The 21,036-nt window shown below is 38.9% G+C and overlaps 1 protein-coding gene across 1 annotated transcript in view; it reads right to left on the minus strand.

Moving 5' to 3' along the window:
• The window catches only part of P3H2 (prolyl 3-hydroxylase 2), a 256,762-nt gene that overhangs the window by 40,635 nt on the left and 195,091 nt on the right, over positions 1–21,036 (minus strand). Inside the window, exons 4-8 of the mRNA XM_007936013.2 lie at positions 18,369–18,500; positions 16,413–16,555; positions 15,970–16,059; positions 8,307–8,347; positions 7,300–7,394 (exon numbers count right to left, since the gene is read on the minus strand). Of these exons, the coding sequence (XP_007934204.1) occupies positions 7,300–7,394; positions 8,307–8,347; positions 15,970–16,059; positions 16,413–16,555; positions 18,369–18,500 (501 nt within the window). The remainder of the gene's footprint in view (positions 1–7,299; positions 7,395–8,306; positions 8,348–15,969; positions 16,060–16,412; positions 16,556–18,368; positions 18,501–21,036) is intronic.

A 21,036-nucleotide genomic window follows, 5' to 3' on the forward strand; every position in this document is an offset into this window, starting at 1 on the left:
CTTCTGCTAGTTGGGGTTTAGTCCAAATCTGCATCCTTTCCTTCAAGGCTCAGGGGTCCAAGATTATCTTCTGTGTCTGTATTTATTGGTTTCCCTTTTCTTTGTTGAAGAGGGTCTGTGCAATCCTTCTGCCTAGTCCGCCATCTTGCCCCGCCTCTACTCTTATAATTCTTGAGGAGCCTTGGTGGTTCAATGGTTAAAGTGTTTGGCTGCTAATCAAAATGGTGGTGGCTCACACCCCCAGCCACTCTGCAGAAGAAAGATGTGACAGTCTGCTTCTGTGAAGATTATAGCCTTGGAGACTCTATGGGGTAGTTCTACTCTGTCCTGCAGGGTCGCTATAATTAAGAATCAACTCAATGGCAGTGCTTTGTTGTTGTTTTGTTTATTATAGTTATTAAATTTATTAACTTTTTAGTATACTCTGTTCTGTCCTGACTAATACATCTTAATAAGCACATGGCATAATGGAATATATTTAGAAGAAAGATATGAGAATATTGAAAATTCTCCTAGCCATGCTACACCAAACCCATCAAGCCCACTGCCATAGAGTTGATTCTGACTCATAGTGACACATTAGGACAGAGAAAAACTGCCATATAGGGTTTCCAAGGTGGTATTTTATAATTATATATTATTATAATGAAATATGTAAAGACATGGAGTTGGAAAGCCAAAAGGGAAGAACATGTTCAGCATTTCTCAAGCTGAAAGAATTGAAGAGGAAATTTAACCCTCGAGTTGCAATATTGAAAGATTCTATGTGCAATATATTAAATGATGCAGGAAACATCAAAAGAAGATGGAAGGAATACGGAGAGTCACAGTACCAAAATGAATTGGTTGATGTTCATCCATCTCAGGAGATGGCATATGATCAAGAACCAATGGTATTGAAGGAAGAAGTTGAAGCTGCACTGAGGGAAGTGGCATAAAACACAAGGCTCTTGGAATTGATGGGATACCCATTGAGATGTTTCAACAAACAGATGCTGTACTAGAGGTACCCACTAGGCTATGCCAGGATATTTGGAAGACAACTACCGGCCCAACTCCAACTGACTGGAAGAGATCCATATTTGTATCCATTCTAAAGAAAGGTGATCCCAGAGAACGTGGAAATTATCAAACAATATCATTAATATCATCCGTAAGTAAAATCTTACTGAAGATAATTCAAAAACAGTTGCAGCAGTATATTGACAGAGAACTTCCAGAAATGCAAGCTGGATTCAGAAGAGTATGTGGAAAAAGGGATAGCACTGCTGAGGTCAGATGGATCTTGGCTCAAAGCAAAGAACACCAGAAAGATGTTTACTTGTGTTTTGTTGACTATGCAAAAACATTTGATTGTGTGGACCATAACAAATTAAGGATAACATTGAGAAGAATGGGAATTCGAGAACACTTAATTGTGTTCATGAGAAAGTTGTACATAGACCAGGAGGTTGTCATTCAAACAGATCCAGGGGACACTGCATGGTTTAAAATCAAGAAGGGAGTGTGTCAGGGTTGTATCCTTTCACCATACTTATTCAATGTGTATGCTGAACAAATAAGCATAGAAGCAGGACTATATGAAGATGAACATGACATCAGGATTGGAGGAAGACTCATTAACAACCTACGTTATGCAGACAACACAACTTTGCTTGCTGAAAGTGAGGATGAGATGAAGCACTTACTGATGAAGATTAAAGATTACAGTCTGCAGTATGGATTACACCTCAATATAAAGAAAACAAAAATCTTCACAACGGGACCAATAAGCAGCATCATGATAAATGGAGAAAAGATTGAAATTGTTAAAGATTTCATATTACTTGGTTCTACAATTAACACCAATGGAAGCAGCAGTTAAGATATCAGATGTCGTATAGCATTGGAAAACTCTGCTGCAAAGGACCTCTTTAAAGTACTGAAGAGCAAAGATGTTTCCTTGAAGACTAAGATGTGTTTGACACAAGCCTTGGTATTTTCAATCACCTCATATGCATGTGAGAGCTGGACAGCGAAAAAGGAAGACTGAAGAAGAGTTGATGCTTTTGAGTTGTGGTGTTGGCAAAGAATGCTGAAAGTACCATGAACTGCTAAAAGAACTAACAAATCCATCCTGGAAGAAGTGCAGCTGGAATGCTTCTTGGAAGTGAGAATGGCCAACCTTCATCCCACCTACTTTGGTCATGTTGTCAGAAGAGACCATTCCCTGAAGAAGGATATCATGCTTGGGAAAGTGAGGGACAATGAAAAAGGGGAAGGCCTTCAATGAGATGGACTGACACAGTGGCTGCCACCATGGGCTCAGGTATAACAAGGATCATGGGGCTGGCACAGGACTGGGCAGCGTTTTGTTTTGCTGTACATGAGGTTGCTGTGAGTCAGAGTTGACTTAACGGTGCCTAACAACAGCAACAACAAAGGTGGTAAATCTTTACAGAAGCAGATTGCCTCATCCTTCTCCCACGGAGTGGCTGACGGGTTCGAACCACCAACCTTTTGAACCTGTTAGCAGTTAAATGCCTTAACCATTGTGCCACCAAAACTTCAACCATGCTATAAGTAATATACAAATACCAGGTGTGGTGGTTATGTTTGTGTGTCAACTTGGCTAGGCCTGGATGAGTGGCTGGGCAGCTGTCAGTAGTTATTCCCCATCATGAGACTGGCAATCAACTCCATGGTGGGTTCTACCACAAGCAGCTGAGGAGCTGCCTTTGGGATGTGGTCTGCTTCCTGTATATAAGGAGAAGCCTTGGGAATGGTCTCTAGCTTATAGAACACTTGGATCTGAATGTAGCCGTGTTGTTGTTCAGCAGCCTGCCATGCTCTGCTGACCTTGGGACTCACAATGGACTTAAATTAATGGCCTGCCATGTGATTTGGTAACATAGGGACTGTGCCTTTTCATTTGTCGACCTTGGGTTTGTCAGCCTCAGCAGCCAGCAGCTGAGTGAAGAAATGCCTCTAGCTCCAGTGGGCTGGGAGCAGGAGGCAGAGCTGGACCCCAAGGTTGAAGGGCTTTCATTCAGCCCCTACAGCCTGGTACTTTGAACTTGGACTTCAAGCCTCCAAATTGTGAGAAATAAACTCCTGTTTGTTAAGGCCATCCCATTTGTGGTATATATTCTTATCAGAGTGCCACTTGTTGTTGTTATTTTGGGCCATCAAGTCAGACTTAACTCATAGCAACCCCTCCTTGGGTTTCCAAAGCAGTATCACTAAGGAAGTAGATTCCCCAACCTTCCCTCCGATGAGTGGCTGGTGGGTTTGAACCACCAACCTTTTGGTTTGCAGTCAAATGCCTTAGGCACTACACTACCAGAGTGGCACTAGGTAACCAGAACACCAGGTGAAGGAAAAGAGAGTAATGTGACCTCTTAAATGCCTAAACCCTGATAGGTTCAAGGAGTATCAAGTTAGTCATCTCTCTTTCCTGCAAATGAACAAGTTTCACTTAACACAGAGGTTTATCAGATTTCCGTACTCATGTTAGAACAAAAAATAACCAACTATCTACCACCCAGCCAAAAGGGAAAAACAAAACAAAGGAAAAATAAACTCTGTCACTCAAAAGGCAAGGCTACCAGCCCACAAATGACTAGTAGCACACCAGACAGAGGAAAACACTCGAATAAAAATAAAAATGTAGTCCAATAAGTTGTGGTTCCTGGGGCTTGGTTTGATGGCTTCAGCCAACTTAACCACAGCCCAAGGAGATTTAGTTAAACAATTTAATTTTTCTCTCATTCATAAACTATATGTCTGGCTCTGATTCTCTGGTTGCAATAAAGGAAAATACTCCTTTGTGAGGAAGGTGGTCCAGTCAGTCCTCACAGTCTGTGCCTTACTGCAAAGATAATATCTTGTCATAAATACCACAGTATCACCCACGGCATCACAGGGAGTCTTCAAACTATGAAGCTCTCATACAAGGACATCCCTTTACAGTTTATAAAAGGCTTCTCACATTCATCATCTCACAAAAGTTATCATTCTTCTTTTATAGATGAGGATCCTAAAACCCAGAGAGACCGAGTATCTTGTTTATCAAAGAGGACCAAAGCAGAGCAGACAACACTGGAAACTTGGCTCCTAATTTCAAGTCCAGCACTAGTTCTACTGCACCTTCACTGATCCTGTGTTATTCACCAGGACCTTTGGACATCTGGTGGTTCAAAGTATAGATGAGTAAGAGCTGTGTTTAGTAAATTGACATGCATGTTCCATGGGTTGGAGTCACTCTAGGATGTCACCTTGCATTACTTTAACCTTAATGCTTCAGATCTGTGGAATGTACTACTAAACACTAGGAAACTGAGCAAATGACAATATCTCTTTGTGGAAGATGAGGAACACTGAAATATACCTATTCTGTGAAACATAGTTCTTTTCTGGCCTCCCTAACATATGCTTTCAGTCAAACTAATATACAAAAGTACTTTTTTGGTTGTGACCTTTGTATCTACCACTGTTCCTAATTTAGATCTTATTTGGATGTCTGCTGATTGGACAGATGACTTTGTAGTTGTTCCCAGAGTGCTTCTTAAGATCTATTAGCCAATTCAACTAAAGCAAATCCCAGAAATGGTAGAATCTGATGACCTAGCCAATCATGGTCTTTCTCCATCAAATGTAGTCTTCTGCTTTGGTCTTCTTGTTAGCTTTCCTAGTACGTTGCTAGACATAAACTTCCCTGGGAGGCAGAGGGGAAAAATGTTTTGATAGTTGGCAATTGCACTGGAGTTTCCCAAACCTTTACAACAAAGTGCTGACTTATAGGCATGCACATCCTGGGTGATTTCTCAGCCTGAAAAGCAACATGAACTCTGGCTGACCAGGAATCTTTCTAGCAGTTGTAAAACGGCCTAGGCTTTGTGGCTACAAACCGAAGTTCGGGTAAGATCAAATAAGCATATTCTCCTGTTTACTGCCTCAGACTGATTTGGAAGCTAAAGAAGGAAAGGGGTGGGAAATGTGAGAGCTGTAGAAAGCCAGACTTTTTAAATCAGCTGGAGGAATGTACTGACCTGTCCTCTTGTTGGGGAAGGGAGTACTGTCCTCCTTCTCAGGGTAGATCCTCTGGTTATCTTGCAATTATTTAATCAATGAGGCATGAATTTTGTATAATGGGACATTCTGATGTTTTGTGCAGCACATGAAGAATAGAAAATTGAGTGAGAATTTAAAAGCTTGGTTCAAATGCCTGCCCAGCTATACTGTATGAGACTTTGGCCAAGTTGCTTTATTTCCATGAGCCTCAGTTTTCTTGCCTGTGAAATGGGGATGCTTGTCTCCCATGAGATGCTGCTAGTATTAAAATAAATTGCATGTGAATTTGTTTGAGAACTAATGAAACACATAGAAATAACTATTGTCACAAATTAATACTGCTATTAGTACTACTACAAATAGTTCATTATTATAACAGTGTTTAACCCTACTTAATTTATTTTTGTAAGATTAGGGTAACTTCTTAGCCACGACTAAGCATTTTGAGGGAGTAAGTCATTGGGCCTGCAGGGTTCAGACCATGGTCACGGTGTACAACAAGCTCAACTGGCACAACATAGTACACAAAAAACATTGTTCTATATCCTACTTGGGAGCTCTGGTAGCATAGTGGCTAAGACACTTGCCTGCTAACCAGACGGCTGGCGGTTCAAACCCACCAGCCACTCCTTGGAAGGAAGGTTAGGCGATCCTACTTCCATAGTGATACTGCCTCGGAAACCCAAGGAGGGGTCGCTATGAGTCGGGTTTGACTCGACGGCACATAACAACAACAACAACATATCCTACTTTGGTGAGTATCAACTGTGGTCATAAAAGCTTGCAAGCAGCCATCTAAGATGCAGCTAATGGTCTCTGTGTCCTGAACAAAGAACAGTGAAGAAAATCAAAGACACATGGAAAAAATTAGTCCCAAGGACTAACAGACCATCAGAACCTCAGCCTATATGACCCTGAGACCAGCAGAACTAGATGGTGTTTGGCTACCAATGTCAGCCACTCAGGAAGGGGTCAAAATTGGAGATCTTTGATAAAGTGGGAGAAAAATGTGGAACAACACACACACACACAAAAATGACCAGGATTTCTGGTAGGAGAGAGACTGTGAAAATTCTAAGACTCTGGTTCCAAGGCACCCTTTGGACCTGGAATTGGACTCTCCCTTAGCTAACGTTTAGCCAAACAATAGACAGGCCTATGAGCTGACATCTTCCCCAGGGAGATACACTTCTTAGAATAATCAACCACCGTAGATCAGAAGGGCAGCATCTGTATAGGGAGCAAGGTAGGGAGGCAGGGATGTACAGGCAAGAAGGACACAGGGAAAGGGTAACACAGGGAGGAAGTGGGAGGAGAGCTGTTACATTTCAGGAAGTGTAATTAGTGTCACTATACTAATTACAGATTTCCAGCAGTATAAACTGCTGAAAGTAAGACAAATCTGCTTTGTAAAATTTCACCCAAATCACAGTAAAAAGGTGAAAAAAAAAAAGAAATTATTTTTGGCAACAGTCTACCTGCATATCCACTAATTCTGGCCTTACACAAGTACCATAGAATGCCTTGCTTTTTCAATCTTTGTACCATGCTCTATTTATTTCCTCCACTGGAAGGCTCCCTCCCACCTCTCTCAATTTGATCTAAATTCTGCTTGTCTCTTAGAGCTCTGCTAAGATCCTATGTGTTTGAAACATCTTAGGTTAACTGATGTCCCATGAGACTCTCTCTTCTCCAGGTTCCTCTGAGAGGTAGTCTAGTCCACACTGCCTGCACTCACTATGGACAGAAGTAAGCATGCAAACCTCTTGTGCTCAAGTACAATCCCTGTGCACTCATGGGCTCCCTACAGAAACAGATGAGAGTAGGTATGAAAGCACTTTTGTTGGGATCCAAAGGTAATGATAGAAAAATCTGAGATACGCTTGTTTTTAAGGCCTCCTTTCAGGCTTTCAAAGGCGCTCTGGTGGTGCAGTGGTGAAGGCATTTAGCTGCTAAGCAAAAGATCAGCAGTTTGGGTCCACCAGCTGCTCCATGGGAAAAAGATGAGACAGTCTGGTTGCATAAAGATTTATAGCCTTGGAAACCCTACAGAGTCATCATGAGTTGGAATAGACTTGATAGCAGTGGCTTTGGTTTTCTTGGTTCAGACTTCCATTAATCGTAATAGCTTAGTCCTATTCTTTATTTTCCAGAGAATGTGGGTTCTGTCTTGATCTGGATAAAAACTGATCAAGCCCATTACTTCCTTCTTCCTCCATCTAGAGTGAACAGTGCATAGGGACTTACCCTCTCTTAGGTCTTGTCCTATCTTGGGTGATGACTTTTTTCCCATTGACAATCCATGAACTTCTGCCTCCTCCACATTCACTCCTGAAGGGACCCTGCCCATAGGAAGGAATAGGAAAGATGGATGAATGGAAATGGTAAACAAAAGGAAGAAGTGGGGAAAGTGCTGTTATATTGTGGGGACTGCAGTCAATGTCACAAATCAAAATGTGTACGAATCAATGAATGAAAACCAACTTTCTTTGTAAACTTTCACCCAAATCACAATAAAAAGTTGAAATAGCAACTTCCAATTGAATAAAGATGTTCAAAGGCAAAGGATACTTTACCCAGGTAGTCTATAGTTTGAATACTGGTTTATCTTTGTTGTGCACAAACTCATCTGTCTTTTAAGATCAAATGAAATGTCATTGCTTCTGTGAAGTTCTTCTCTCTTCCCTTAATGAGTGTGCTCTATTTCACTCTTCTAAATTTTTCTAGCAGCCTTTATTACAGTTAATTGCATGCATAATTTAACACTCTTAAGATAAGACTTTGAGTTTCAATAGAGCAGAGAAAAAAAATGTTGTGTATGTTTACAATGCTTTAAGCATCTAGTATTGTGCCTTGAACACTGTACACTGTTTATTTCATCTCACAGTAAAATGTCCTGAGTTTCTTGCTTTCAAATAAATATAATAAAGAAATATACTGTTAAAAAGAACGTTCAATTGATTTTCTATTAATAAATGAAAAATGACATCCAACATTCTCCTAGAATGCTAGCTCTCAGTAATCATTTAATTCAACACTTTCAGTGGAAGGAAAATTTGAGACCCTGATCACGAGATGGATTACTTAAGGTCACACAGCAGTGACAAGAAGAACCAGGACTAAAATTCAGAGCTCCTAATTCACAGCTCATAATTCTTGTAATTATATCTTTTTGCCTATATCAAATGATAATAGGTTATGACTGTATTTGTCTAATTAAAAATAAACAGTTGTGTTCTGAAAGGATAACTCACCGATTCTCATCTTGTCGTCCTCCATATCTGATCCAATAATTCTGTTTTAAATTAAAAAAGACTCTGTAATTTGTCACTAAAACATCATTTACAGAAAAAAAGATGAAATATACACTTAAATATGCAAAAGGCCTAAAATACTGGGAAACTTGCATAATTCATAAAGACACAATATAGATTTTTAATTATTTTTAATACAAAGATAGGCCAAGGTTGATGTAATTTTGGCAAAGATGAAAAAGAAAGCACTAATGGATTAAAAAGAAAGAAAGAAAGAAAGAAAATTCTAAGTCATACTTTTAAGCAAAAGGATGAATGTGCAGCTAATTTCATGTCTCTTTTGTTTTGTTTTGTTTGTGTAGGTAGACACTTGAAACCACCACTTGTCAGTTTGTTATATGTAGTGGCTTACATGCTGTTGTGGTGTTGAAAATGATGCCACTGGTTTTTAAAATGCCGGCAGGGTCACCCATGGTGTTGTAACACAGATGAGCAAGGAGGGCTTGGAGAGCTACTTCTAGAAAAATTAGTCAGTGAAAACCTTATGAATAGCAGCAGAACGTTGTTGGGTATAGGGCCAGAAGATGAGCCCCTCAGGTTGGAAGGCACTCAAAATATGTACAACTAGAGAAGAGGTGCCTCCTTAAAGTAGAGTCTACCTTAATGGCATAGATGGAGTAAAGATTTCAGGACCTTCATTTGCTGACACAACTCAAAATGAGAAGAAATAGCTGGAAATATCCACTAATAATTAGAACACAGAATGTATGAAATAAGAATCTAGAAAAATTGGAAGTTATCAAAATGAAATGGAATGTATAAATATTGACTTGGTATTAGTGATCTGAAATGGACTGGTATCAGACATTTTGAATCTGACAATAATATGGCCAGGAATGACAAATTGAAGAGGAATGGAGTCACATTATTGTCAATAACTGCATTTCAAGATCTATCCTTAAGTATAATGCTGTCAGTAATAGGATAACATACGTACAAGGAAGACCAGTTAATTCAACTTTTATTCAAATTGAAGCACCAATGACTAATGTCAAAGATGAAGAAACTGAAGATTTTTACCAACATCTGAAGTCTGAAATTGATCAAATATTGCAATTAAGATGTGTTGATAATTATCAGGGACTGGAATATGGAAGTTGGAAACAAAGAAGAAACATCGGTAGTTGGAAAATATGGCCTTGGTGATTGAAATGATGGTGGATACCACATGATAGAATTTTGCAGACTAGTGACCTATTTGTTGGAAAAACTTTTTTTCAGCAACATAAATGGCAGGTATTCACATGCACCTCACTAGCTGGAATGCACAGGAATCAAATTGACTACAATTGTGGAAAGAGATGACAGGAAAACTCAATATTGTCAGCCAGAACAAGGCTAGGGGCCAATGTGGAACAGATCGTCAATAGCTCAAATGTAAACTCAAGTTGAAGTTGAAAAAAATCAAAACATGTCCATGGAAGACAAAGCATATACTACCTGAATTTAGAGACCATCTCAAGAGTAGATTTCATCCATTAAACACTAATGACTGAAGACCAGATGAGTTGTAGGATGACATCAAGGAAATCATACATGAAGAAAGCAAAAGGTCATTAAAATGACAGGAAAGAAAGAAAAGACCAAAACAGATGTCAGAAGAGACTCTGACACTTGTTCTTGAATGTAAAGTAGCAAAAGCAGATGAAAGAAATGATGAAGTAAAAGCTGAAAAGAAGATTTCTAAGGGAGCTCTGGTAGCATAGTGCCTAAAGCACTTGACTGCTAACCAGAAGGCTGGTGGTTCAAACCCACTGGCCACTCCTTGGAAGGAAGATGGGGCAATCTACTTCCGTAGTGATACTGCCTTGGAAACCCAAGGAGGGGTTGCTATGAGTCAGGTCCAAGTCAATGGCACATAACAACAACAAGGGTGGCTCAAGAAGACAAAGTAAGCTATTATATATAATGGGAAAAAAGCTCAAAGGGCTATGAAGAGGGTCCAGGACTGGACAGTGTTTGTTCCGCTGTACATAAAGTTGCCGTGAGTCAGAACAAACTCTATGGCACATAACAACATAACAAGACATTTGAAAGGTCACTCAGTCTAGATCCTTTATGTTTAATGGATTACCTCCTCCCAAAAAAGTTACCAAAAATAAAATCCAGTTTAGCTAATAATCTGTACAGGATCATAAAATGTTTTTTCAGGCATTTCTTGGGATAACACAATTTTTGAAAAATAGTAATTAGGGCTGAATATAAATATTTAAAATGCTATATATATATTAGAAATACATTAGAAATATTATGTAAGTAAGAGAGAAAGAAAAGTGACATAAATAACAGATAAAGGAAAAATATGCTGTAAATTATATTATATATTACCAAATCAAAAAACCAAACCCACTGCCATTAAGTTGGTCCCAACTCATAGTGATCCCTCCTTGGGTGTTCCAGGCGGTATCTCTACAGAAATAGATTGCCCAGTCTTCCTTCGGAAGAGTGGCTGGTGGGTTTGAAATGCCAGCCTTCTGGTTAGCATTACCATTAAATAAAAAACTTCTGCCAGTCATCTGTCACTTTGTTATACTGTGGTGGCTTGTGTGTTGCTATGAGGCTGGAGGCTATGCCTCTGGGATTTCAAATACCAGTACGGTCACCCATGGTGGACAGGTTTCAGGGGAGCTTCCAGAATAAGACATACTCAGAAGAAGGAAGGGGCCCTCCACTTCTCAAAAAACTGGCCAGTGAAATCCTTATGAATAGTAGTGAAACACTGTTTGATATATTACTGGAAAACTTGATGAACAGTCCTGAAACGTTGTCCAATACAGTGCCTGAAGATGAGCCCCTAAGGTAAACAGGTGCTCAAAATATGACTGGAGAAGAGCTGTCTCCTGAGAGTAGTGCCAACCTTAATGATGTAGATGGAGTAAAGCTTTTAGGACCTCCATTTGCTGATGTGGCATGACTCAAAATGAGAAAAAAATAGCTGTAAGCATCCATTAATAATCAGAATATGGAATGTACTAAGTATGAATCTAGGAAAATAGGAAGTTGTCAAAAATGAAATGGAATGCATAAAGATCTATATCCTAGGCATTAGTGAGCTGAAATGGACTGGGTTTCACAGTTTTGAATCAGACAACCATAAGATCTACTATGGTGGGAATGACAAATTGAAGAGGAATGGTGTGGCATTCATTGTCAAAAAGAATGTTTCAAGATCTATCCTGAAGTGCAATGCTGTTAGTGATAGGATAACAAGGAAGATCAGTTAATACTAATATCATTCAAATTTATGTACCAACCACCAAAGCCAAAGATAAGGAAATTGAAGATTTTTATGAACTTCTGCAGTCTGAAATTGATGAAACATGCAATCAAGATGTGCTGTTTATCACTGGTGATTGGAATGCAAAAGTTGGAAACAAAAAAGAATCACTGCTAGTTGGAAAATATGGCCTTGGTGATAGAAATAATGCTGGAGATCGCATGATATAATTTTGCAAGACCAATGACATATTCATTGCAAGTACCTTCTTTCAACAACATAAATGGCGGCTGTACACATGGACTTCACCAGAGGGAGTACACAGGAATCAGATCAACTACATCTGTGGAAAGAGACTTTGGAGAAGCTCAATATCTTCAGACAAAAAAGGCCAGGGGCTGACTGTGGAACAGATCATCAATTGCTCATATGCATGTTCAAGTTGAAGCTGAAGACAATTAAAACAAGTCCATGAGAGCCAGAATATGACCTTGAATATATGCCTCCTGAATTTAGAGCCCATCAAAAGAATAGATTTGATGCACTGAACACCAGTGACAGAAAACGAGAGGAATTGTGGGATGACATCTAGAACATTATCCATGAAGAAAGCAAAAGGTTACTAAAAAGACAGGAAAGGAAGAAAAGGCCAAAATGGATATCAGAAGAGACTCTGAAACTTGCCCTTCAACAGAGTGTAGCTAAAGCGGGTGGAAGAATTGACAGGATAAAAGAGCTGAACAGAAAATTTCAAAGATCAGCTTGAGAAGACAGCGTCAATTATTATAACAAAATGTGCAAAGACCTGGAGTTAGAAAACCAAAGGGAAGAACACACTCCTGATTTCTTGAGCTGAAAGAGCTGAAAAAAATTTCAAGCCTCAAGTTGCAATACTGAAATATTCTATGAGCAAAGTATTGAATGAGGCAGGAAACATCAAAGGAAGATGGTAGGAATACACAGAGTCACTGTACCAAAAAGAATTGGCTAATGTTCATCCATTTCATGAGGTATATGATCAAGAACCCATAGTATTGAAGGAAGAAGTTGAAGCTACACTGAAGGAATTGGTGAAAGACAAGGCTCCAGGAATTGACAGAATACCATTTGAGATGTTTCAACAAACAGATGCCACGCTAGAGGCACTCACTTATCTATGCTAAGAAATTTGGAAGACAGCTACCTGGCCAACTACCTGGAAGAGATACATATTTGTACCCAGTCCAAAGAAAGGTGATTCCACAGAATGTGGAAATTATTGAACAATATCATTAATATTACATGCAAGTAAAATCTTACTGAAGATAATTCAAAAATGGTTGCAGCAGTATATTGACAGAGAACTTCCTGAACTACAAGCTGAATTCAGAAGAGGATGTGGAATGTGGGATATCATTGCTGATGTCACATGGATCTTAGCTGAAAGCAAAGAATACCCGAAAAATGTTTAATTATGTTTTATTCACTATGGAAAATCATTCAGTTGTGTGGATCATAACCAATTATGGATAAAATTGAGAAGAATGGGAATCCAGAACACTTGATTGTACCCATCAGGAACCTGTACACAGACCAGAAGGCTGTCGTTCAAACAGAACAAGGGGATATGGCATGGTTCAAAATCAAGAAGGGAGTGTTGTGTTCAAGGTTGAATCCTTTCACCATACTTATTCAACTTGTATGCTGAGCAAATAATCTGAGAAGATGGATTATATGAAGAAGAATGTGGCATCAGGATTGGAGGAAGACTCATTAACAACCTGTGATATGCAGATGACACAACTTTGCTTGCTGAACATGAGGATGACTTGAAGCACTTACTGATGAAGATTGAAGACTACAGTCTGCAGTATGCATTATACCTCAATATAAAGAAAACAAAAATCCTCACAACTGATCCAATAAACAGCTTCAAGATAAATGGAGAAATGATTGAAGCTGTCAAAGACTTCATATTACTTGTTTCTACAATCAACACCAATGGAAGCAGCAGTCAAGACATCAGATGATGTATTGCATTGGGAAAATCTGCAGAAAAAGACTTCATTCAAGTTCTGAAGAGCAAAGATGTCTCCTTGAAGACTAAGGTGCTTCTAACCCAAGCCATGGTATTTTCAATTACCTCTTATGCATGTGAGAGCTGGACAATAAATAAGGAAGACCAAAGAAGACTTGATGCTTTTGAGTTGTGGTTCTGGAGAAGAATGCTGAAAATACCATGGACTGCTAAAAAAAAACTAACAGATCTGTTCTGGAGGAAGTGCAGCCGGAATGCTCCTTGGAAGCAAGAATGGCCAGACTTCATCTCACCTACTTTGGTCAGGTTGTCAGAAGGAATCATTCTCTGGAAAAGGATATCATGCTTGGTAAATTGGAGGGTCAACAAAGAAGGGGAAGGCCCTGAAGGATATGGATTGACATAGTGGCTGTGACAATGGGCTCAAGTATAACAAGGATCACGGAGCTGGTGCTGGACTGGGCGGTATTTTGTTCTGCTGTGCATAGGGTTGCTATGAGCCGGATATGAGTTGATGGCACCTAACAACAACCCAAGCCACGGTGCTTTCAATCACCTCGTATGCATGTGAGAGCTGGATGATGAACAAGAAAGACCGAAGAAGAGCTGATGTTTTTGAATTGTGGTGTTGGCAAAGAATACTGAAAGTACCATGGACTGCCAAAAGAACTAACAAATCTGTACAGGAAGAAGCCAGAATGCTCCTTGGAAACAAGAATGGCCAGACTTTGTCTGACTTACTTGGTCATGTTGTCAGAAGGGACCATACCCTGGGGAAGGATACCATGCTTGCTAAAGTGGTGGGTCAATGAGAAAGAAGAAGGCCCTCAATGAGATGGACTGACACAATGGCTGCAATGATGGGCTCAGGTATAGCAAAAATTGTGAGGCTGGCAACAGATCAGGTAGTGTTTTATTTTGCTGCACATAGGATCGCTATGAGTGGAGCTAATTCAATGGCACCTAATACTAACATAAAGAACTTACACAGTACTCAACAGATGAATGAAGAAAGGACATAGCCAATAATGCAAATGAAAGGAAAATTAATAATAATAATATAGAAAAAACGTTTATTCTTCGTGACTATCAAAGGAATCCAAATTAAAACAACAATGACATATCATTTTGTATATAATATATGAACAATGTAAGTCATTTTAGAATGTTATTTTTCATTGCTGAGAAATGTGTGGTAAAGTGGTCCTTTTATGCATTAGTAGAAGTAGTACAGTATCAGGAAACTCTTGTTGTTGTTGTTGTTGTTATGTGCCATCGAGTCAAACCTGACTCATAGCGACCCTCCTTGGGTTTCCGAGGCAGTATCACTACAGAAGTAGGATTGCCCAACCTTCCTTCCGAGGAGTGGCTGGTGGGTTTGAACCGCCAGCCCTCTGGTTAGCAGTCAAGTGTCTTATCCACTATGCTACCAGAGCTCTTAGGAAAGCAATTTACCTTCAAGAGCTTTAAAAGTTTTCATGCCCTTTGATGACAGTGTAATCCTACTCCTGGGAATTTATTCTAAGGATACAGTTCAGTAGAGGGAAAACTTGCTGAATGTATTAGGAATGGTAGAAAGAAAAATCAGGAATAATTTAAATGTCCAGAAGCAGGAGAATTAATTTAATTATTGTACATTAACTCTCTCTATATAACTAAACATAAATTTTAAGGATATACAAATCTAGAAATTGCTTATGTTATTTTCCTAAATAAAAACAAGAACACAAACATACCTATACTAGAGTACTAGTTCTTCAAAAGTTTTGTCTTCATATTAAAATTTATTAGAAGACACCATGACGGGTAGTAAAATTGTGATTGACTCTGTGCTATCTGAGGTCTTGATACCTGTTTACAACAGAAGCCCTGATGGCACGGTGGTTAAGTGCTCAGCTGCTAACCGAAAGGTCAGCAGTTTGAAACCGCCAGCTGATCTGTGGAAGAAAGACCTAGAGATCTGTTTCTGTAAAGATCAGAGCCTTGGAAACCCTACTGCGCAGTTCAACTCTGTCCTATAAGGTCATTATGGGTCAAAATCAACTCCAAGGCCACAACAGATTTGGTTTGGGTTTTTGATAATGTTTAGGTAATAAACAAATGTTAAAATATATATAAAATGATGCATACAGAATTTGGAAAAATCGAACAGTCCTGAAGCAAATTTTTTCATGTACAAAATAAAGATCTCACTCTCCAAATGTATTTCCTTTTGACTTTGGATCTCAGTTATACGGAAATCTGTTTACCTCAGTCTTTGGTAACTCAAGGCTGGAGTGTAGAATCTTTAGCAAATAGTGGTAAGGAGTGAAAAGATTAAACAAGTCCACTTAGCAGTTCTTTTAACCAGCATTTTCCTTTGTTCTTACCGGTTCAGTGTACGAAAATCCTAGAGCTTCTGCAGCTGATTTTATCAGTTCAGATTCCATTTTATGACGCTTCACAAACATAGCCAAATCCTGGAGGGAAAAAAACAAAACAAAACAAAAAAGGACAGACATATTTAAGTAATAATTAAAGAATATGATAAATGTTCAAGTGGAGATATTTTTCATTAGAAAGTTGACAAGTGGGCTAAAATCTATTCTATACTCAGTACTACAAATATGTCCCATTTCAATAGATTTTCACACATCAGGACTCAGGAGGGAAAAAATGCTTCTAGCAACAGTAATTAAAACTCAAAGAAACTGAATACTAAAACCTTTACTAAACTGCTGGGTATCTTTAACAGCAATAATGCATTTTTACTTGTCTCTCCTGCAGAACAGACAGCAGACGGTAGAGCTTCTTCTCAGAACAATGGTCTCACCTCTCGGGCTTCAATGGATTCTGGGTCAACACTGTCATCCAAAAGACTCTCATAGTAATCCACATTGTCCAGGACATCCTCGTCATCCGGATGGAGTAGAAGATAGGCCTTGGCACACTCCAGAGCTTTTATATATTCACCGACTGAAAGGTCAAGGAATTTTAGCATTAGAGCCAGCCTGGGTTTGCCCAAAGAATTTCTAGGAGATACTTCAACATGTCTATGGGTAGTCAGCTCTAACATCAATAAGCAGGAAGATTAGGAGAGGGTAGGGTGAGTAAGCAGAAACCATCAGATAAAAGGAAGCATGTGATTTCAGGTATTCAAAAGGTATTGCCTACAGCAAGCTTTGATGTTTTGCATTAATCATCAGAAGTTTGCACATGAAGAAGTTTGTTGGCAATTTATTTAATACAGAGGAACAGAGCAGAATTTTAGGAGTTAATTCTGACTTTCCTACTGAGTTTGGATTAAGTAAACATTTTATGGATAACCTTCTATAATAGTTCTTCATAGGATCCTAAATGCCCTGGAGGACTTCTCCTACCCCTCACTATTCCCTCACTATGCTATTACAGCAACTCCAATAGCAACACATTGTTAATAAGAATTAGCAAGGGTATTTAAACTGTGAACTCTCTGCTGTAGAAATATTTAGATATTAAACGAGGAATTTTGAAATACTGTATACTTTATTCAAAAAGATCACAACATTGCTTTCTTTTTAATCCAGTGCTTTCTTCAGAGAGATAATCTGAGATGGCTCTGATTTCTGGTAAGAGTGTTTACAATTAAGAATTATTTCAACTCCTTTGCATTCACTGGCCATGACTTGAACGCATGATTTATTATTTGCCATCAGTGCCAGGATGATGAGTAATGTTTTGCTTTAGGGAAGCGAAAGATTTGCCAAAGCAGCCTAAAAATGTTGGCTCAAGACTTTTTCTTATTATTTTAAAAGGGAAATACTTCCCTTACTACTGACCTCCATACAAGGCAGCCTTCCAGTAATTTATCCTGTATGTATTTGTGTGTAGATGTGAAATGATATATGTAAAATGCTATTCATTACAGCACTGATTGTAATAGCAAAAGATTATAAACCACAAATGCCCATCAATAAGGAGACACATTAAATAAATTATAGTATAATAAATAAAAATTAATTAGGAAGCTTTCTACATACTGATACAATTAGGCTGAACCCTATACAATTGCCCAAATTTTATCACTGTGACCTAAGCAAGTGACAATTTCATGGGTCCACACTACTAAAAAGATATCTGACATGCACTTATAAGTGAAGAATGCAATGTATAGAACAGTGTAGATAAAATGCTACCTTTAGTGTAAAAGGGGAAGACAAATACGTGTGTGCATGTATATTTGGTGTTTATGTACAACATCTTGGAAAGGTAAATAAGAAACTGTGGATTGTAAGGCCTGGAGCTGGGTTGATGGGACAGAAGAAGGAGAAAGTCTTTTATAATTTTTAGTCTTTGAACCACATAAGAATATTGCTGTTGTTATTTGCTCTTGAGTTTATTCCAACTCATGACAAACTCGTATGTGCAGAGTATAACTGCTAAACAAGGTTTTGAAGGCTGTGACCTTTCCAAAGGAAAACACCAGCCCTATCTTCCAAGGGGCCTCTGGGTGAGTTTGAATCACCAACCCATGTCATCCATGGAATTACATTTTAAAAAATTAAATTTAAAAATCATATAAAGTATCAGTCTAGTATAACTTTTAGGAAACTACTGCAGCTTTAAAGTTTGCACTCTGCCCACATGTAATTGCACTTCCTGCATCTTGAGCTGCAGTGATGTGAGATGACAGAGAAAACAGCTTTGGTACTAAATAAAAGAACACAAAAGACTGAACAATAAAAAACGTAATGTCTGTAATGTTGAACAACAACCTTGCAAAGGCCTTCATAGGTTTTCCATGCTTTACCTCGATAGTAGGCGAATTGTAGGTAATCATAATGCAGGGGAAGAAAGTTCTCAATAGGGGAGAGCCGGCCAGGGCGAGTGGCAAGTTCCCTCACACATTCATGCTGACAAACTAGCACCTGCATGTAGTGATCTGGAAAATAGGAAATGTGTGTCATTTCAGACCGCTGAATCCTCAAGCTTCAAAATCACAGTTGACAGTTACATGGGCCATCTATCCTTTCACTGCACACTTTTGAGATTGATGCCATTATTATCCTCACCTCATGACTGAAAAACCTTATTACAAATAAAGTAAGTTGCTTGTGAAAGTCTCCTAGTCAGAGATCAGTAGAGCAAAGTTGTTGTGTGTTGTCGAGTCGATTATGAATCATAGTGACCTTTAGGACAAAGTAGAACTGCCTGATAGGGTTTGCAAGGCTGTAATCTTTATGGATGGCCTTGTCCTTCTTTCCAGTCTGCCTTAGTCTGGAAGCTCCACTGAAACATGTCCACCATGGGTGACCCTGATGGTATTTGAAATATTGATGTAATAATCTCCAGCCCCACAGAAACACACAAGCCACCACAGTATGACACCTGTGGAAGCAACAGTCAAGAAATAAGTTATCTTATTGCACTGGGCAAATCTGCTGCAAAAGACCTCTTTAAATTGTTGAAGGGCAAAGACATCACTTTGAAGACTGGAGTGTGCCTGACCCAAGCAATGGTATTTTTAATTGCCTCATATTCATGTGAAAGCTGGACAATGAATAAGACAGACTGAAAAAGAGTTGATGCCTTTGAATTGTGGTGTTGGCAAAGAATACTGAAAATACCATGGGCTGCCAAAAGAATAAACAAATCTGTCCTGGAAGAAGTGCAGCTGGAATGCTTCTTAGAAGTGAGAATGGCCAGACTTCATCTCACCTACTTTGGTCATGTTGTTAGAGGGATCATTCCCTGGAGAAAGATATCATGAATGGCAAAGTAGAGGGTCAGAGAAAAGAGGGAAGACCCTCAATGAGATGGACTGACACAGTGGCTGCAACCATGGGCTCAAACACTTGTGAGGATGGTGCAGGACTGGGAAGTGTTTTGTTCTGTTGTATATAGGGTTGCTATGAGTCAGAATTGACTCGATGACACCTAGCAATGAGTTTTATGGAAGCAAAATGCCTCATCTTTCTCCAGTAGGGCAGCTGGTGGGTTCCAGTTCCAACTGTCAACCTTTTGGTTAGCAGTTGGGGATGCAGTAACTACACCACTATGACTCCTTTTCTATCCAGTTATAAAGTAGCCCATCACCTAGAAATTTTATACTCTGATACTGTAGGGACTAGAAAAGTAGGGAGATGGATGGAAGCCCTTCATTTTCTTCTTTCTATTGTTCTCATCCTCAGCTTGAAAAATGTGAAGATTCTGATGTACCCTCTTCTTAGCTCTGGGCTCTATCTCATCAAAGCATGGGCTGTGAAAACACAGTGACAATGTTCCAGAGAAGAAAATAGTGCTTAAGTTTCCCCCCAACTTTGTTTTCACAATGAAGAGGTACCCTTCTCCAGAAAGACAATGGTTCATTCATGCTTGTGCCAAACGAATTCCCTTGAGGGTGTAATAAAATCATCTGACTTGTGGCTTTACAATTTCATTTACCACTATCACCTTTGTTAAAAAGGTTCTCTGTTTAGGGGGAGTTTATCTTGGATCTTGACAATACTGCAGAAGGATCACAAAACACAACAGGAAGGAAATGTGTGTTTTCTGGTGTGCAGGAAAATATGCCAGCTTTCGTAACCTGGATAACTCAATCCCATATACAAGAGATGATAGAATCCCTAAAGTCAGGTGGTTCTTAACCTTAGTTGAAAGGGTGAGGGGAAGAACAAATTCCATTATTTGATTGTGTTTGCTGTTATTGAGTGCTGTCAAGTCGATTTTAACTTATAGTGACCCCATGAAACAGAGTAGAACAGCCTCCATAGAAACCCCATGGTTGCAAATATTTTGACAGCAGATTGCCAGATCTTTCTCCTCCTGTGAAGATGGTAAGTGGATCTGAACCAACAACCTTTCGGTTAGCAGCTGTGCACTTAACCATTGTGCCACCAAGACTCCCTGTTTGATTACCATGTTAGAAATAAATAGTTATTTTCTTTCTTAAGAAAAAAAACAGCCTTCAACTATTTTCTCTGATTTAGCTAGTTTTTAGTACTTCTCTTTACCTTATAATACATACTTCTCCTAATTCTGAATGATAGGTAAAAGGAAAAGTGGGAAACACACTCACTAAGAACCTAAAATCTGAATGAATTTGTTTTTTTCAAGGCAAGATATAAACAGTTGTAATGTAAGTGTGATACAATGATACTTTTTAGGACTTCACTAAGCATGGCTAGTGATATTAAGTAACTGCATCCATTGGTAATTCTCTCCACTTTTTAATGTCTTGTTTAATTCTAAAATTCAAATATTCTGGGTTTCTATATATATTCTGTCAGTTTACTTCTGGAAAGTTTTGAACCATATGTGGATAGTTAGAAGTGGAATATCACTTTTCATTTGTTGTATTCCTCTCTTCCTTTCTATATCAAATATAGATATACATATATATATATATATTAATAAGTTAGAGATCTAAGACAATTATAGAAGAATAATTTTTAGCTCCCCTTCTCAGAATAAATTTG

The sequence above is a fragment of the Orycteropus afer genome, unplaced genomic scaffold, assembly GCF_000298275.1.
Source record: "Orycteropus afer afer isolate SDZICR_OR568_19922 unplaced genomic scaffold, OryAfe1.0 scaffold00032, whole genome shotgun sequence".
NCBI classification, from domain to species: domain Eukaryota; kingdom Metazoa; phylum Chordata; class Mammalia; order Tubulidentata; family Orycteropodidae; genus Orycteropus; species Orycteropus afer.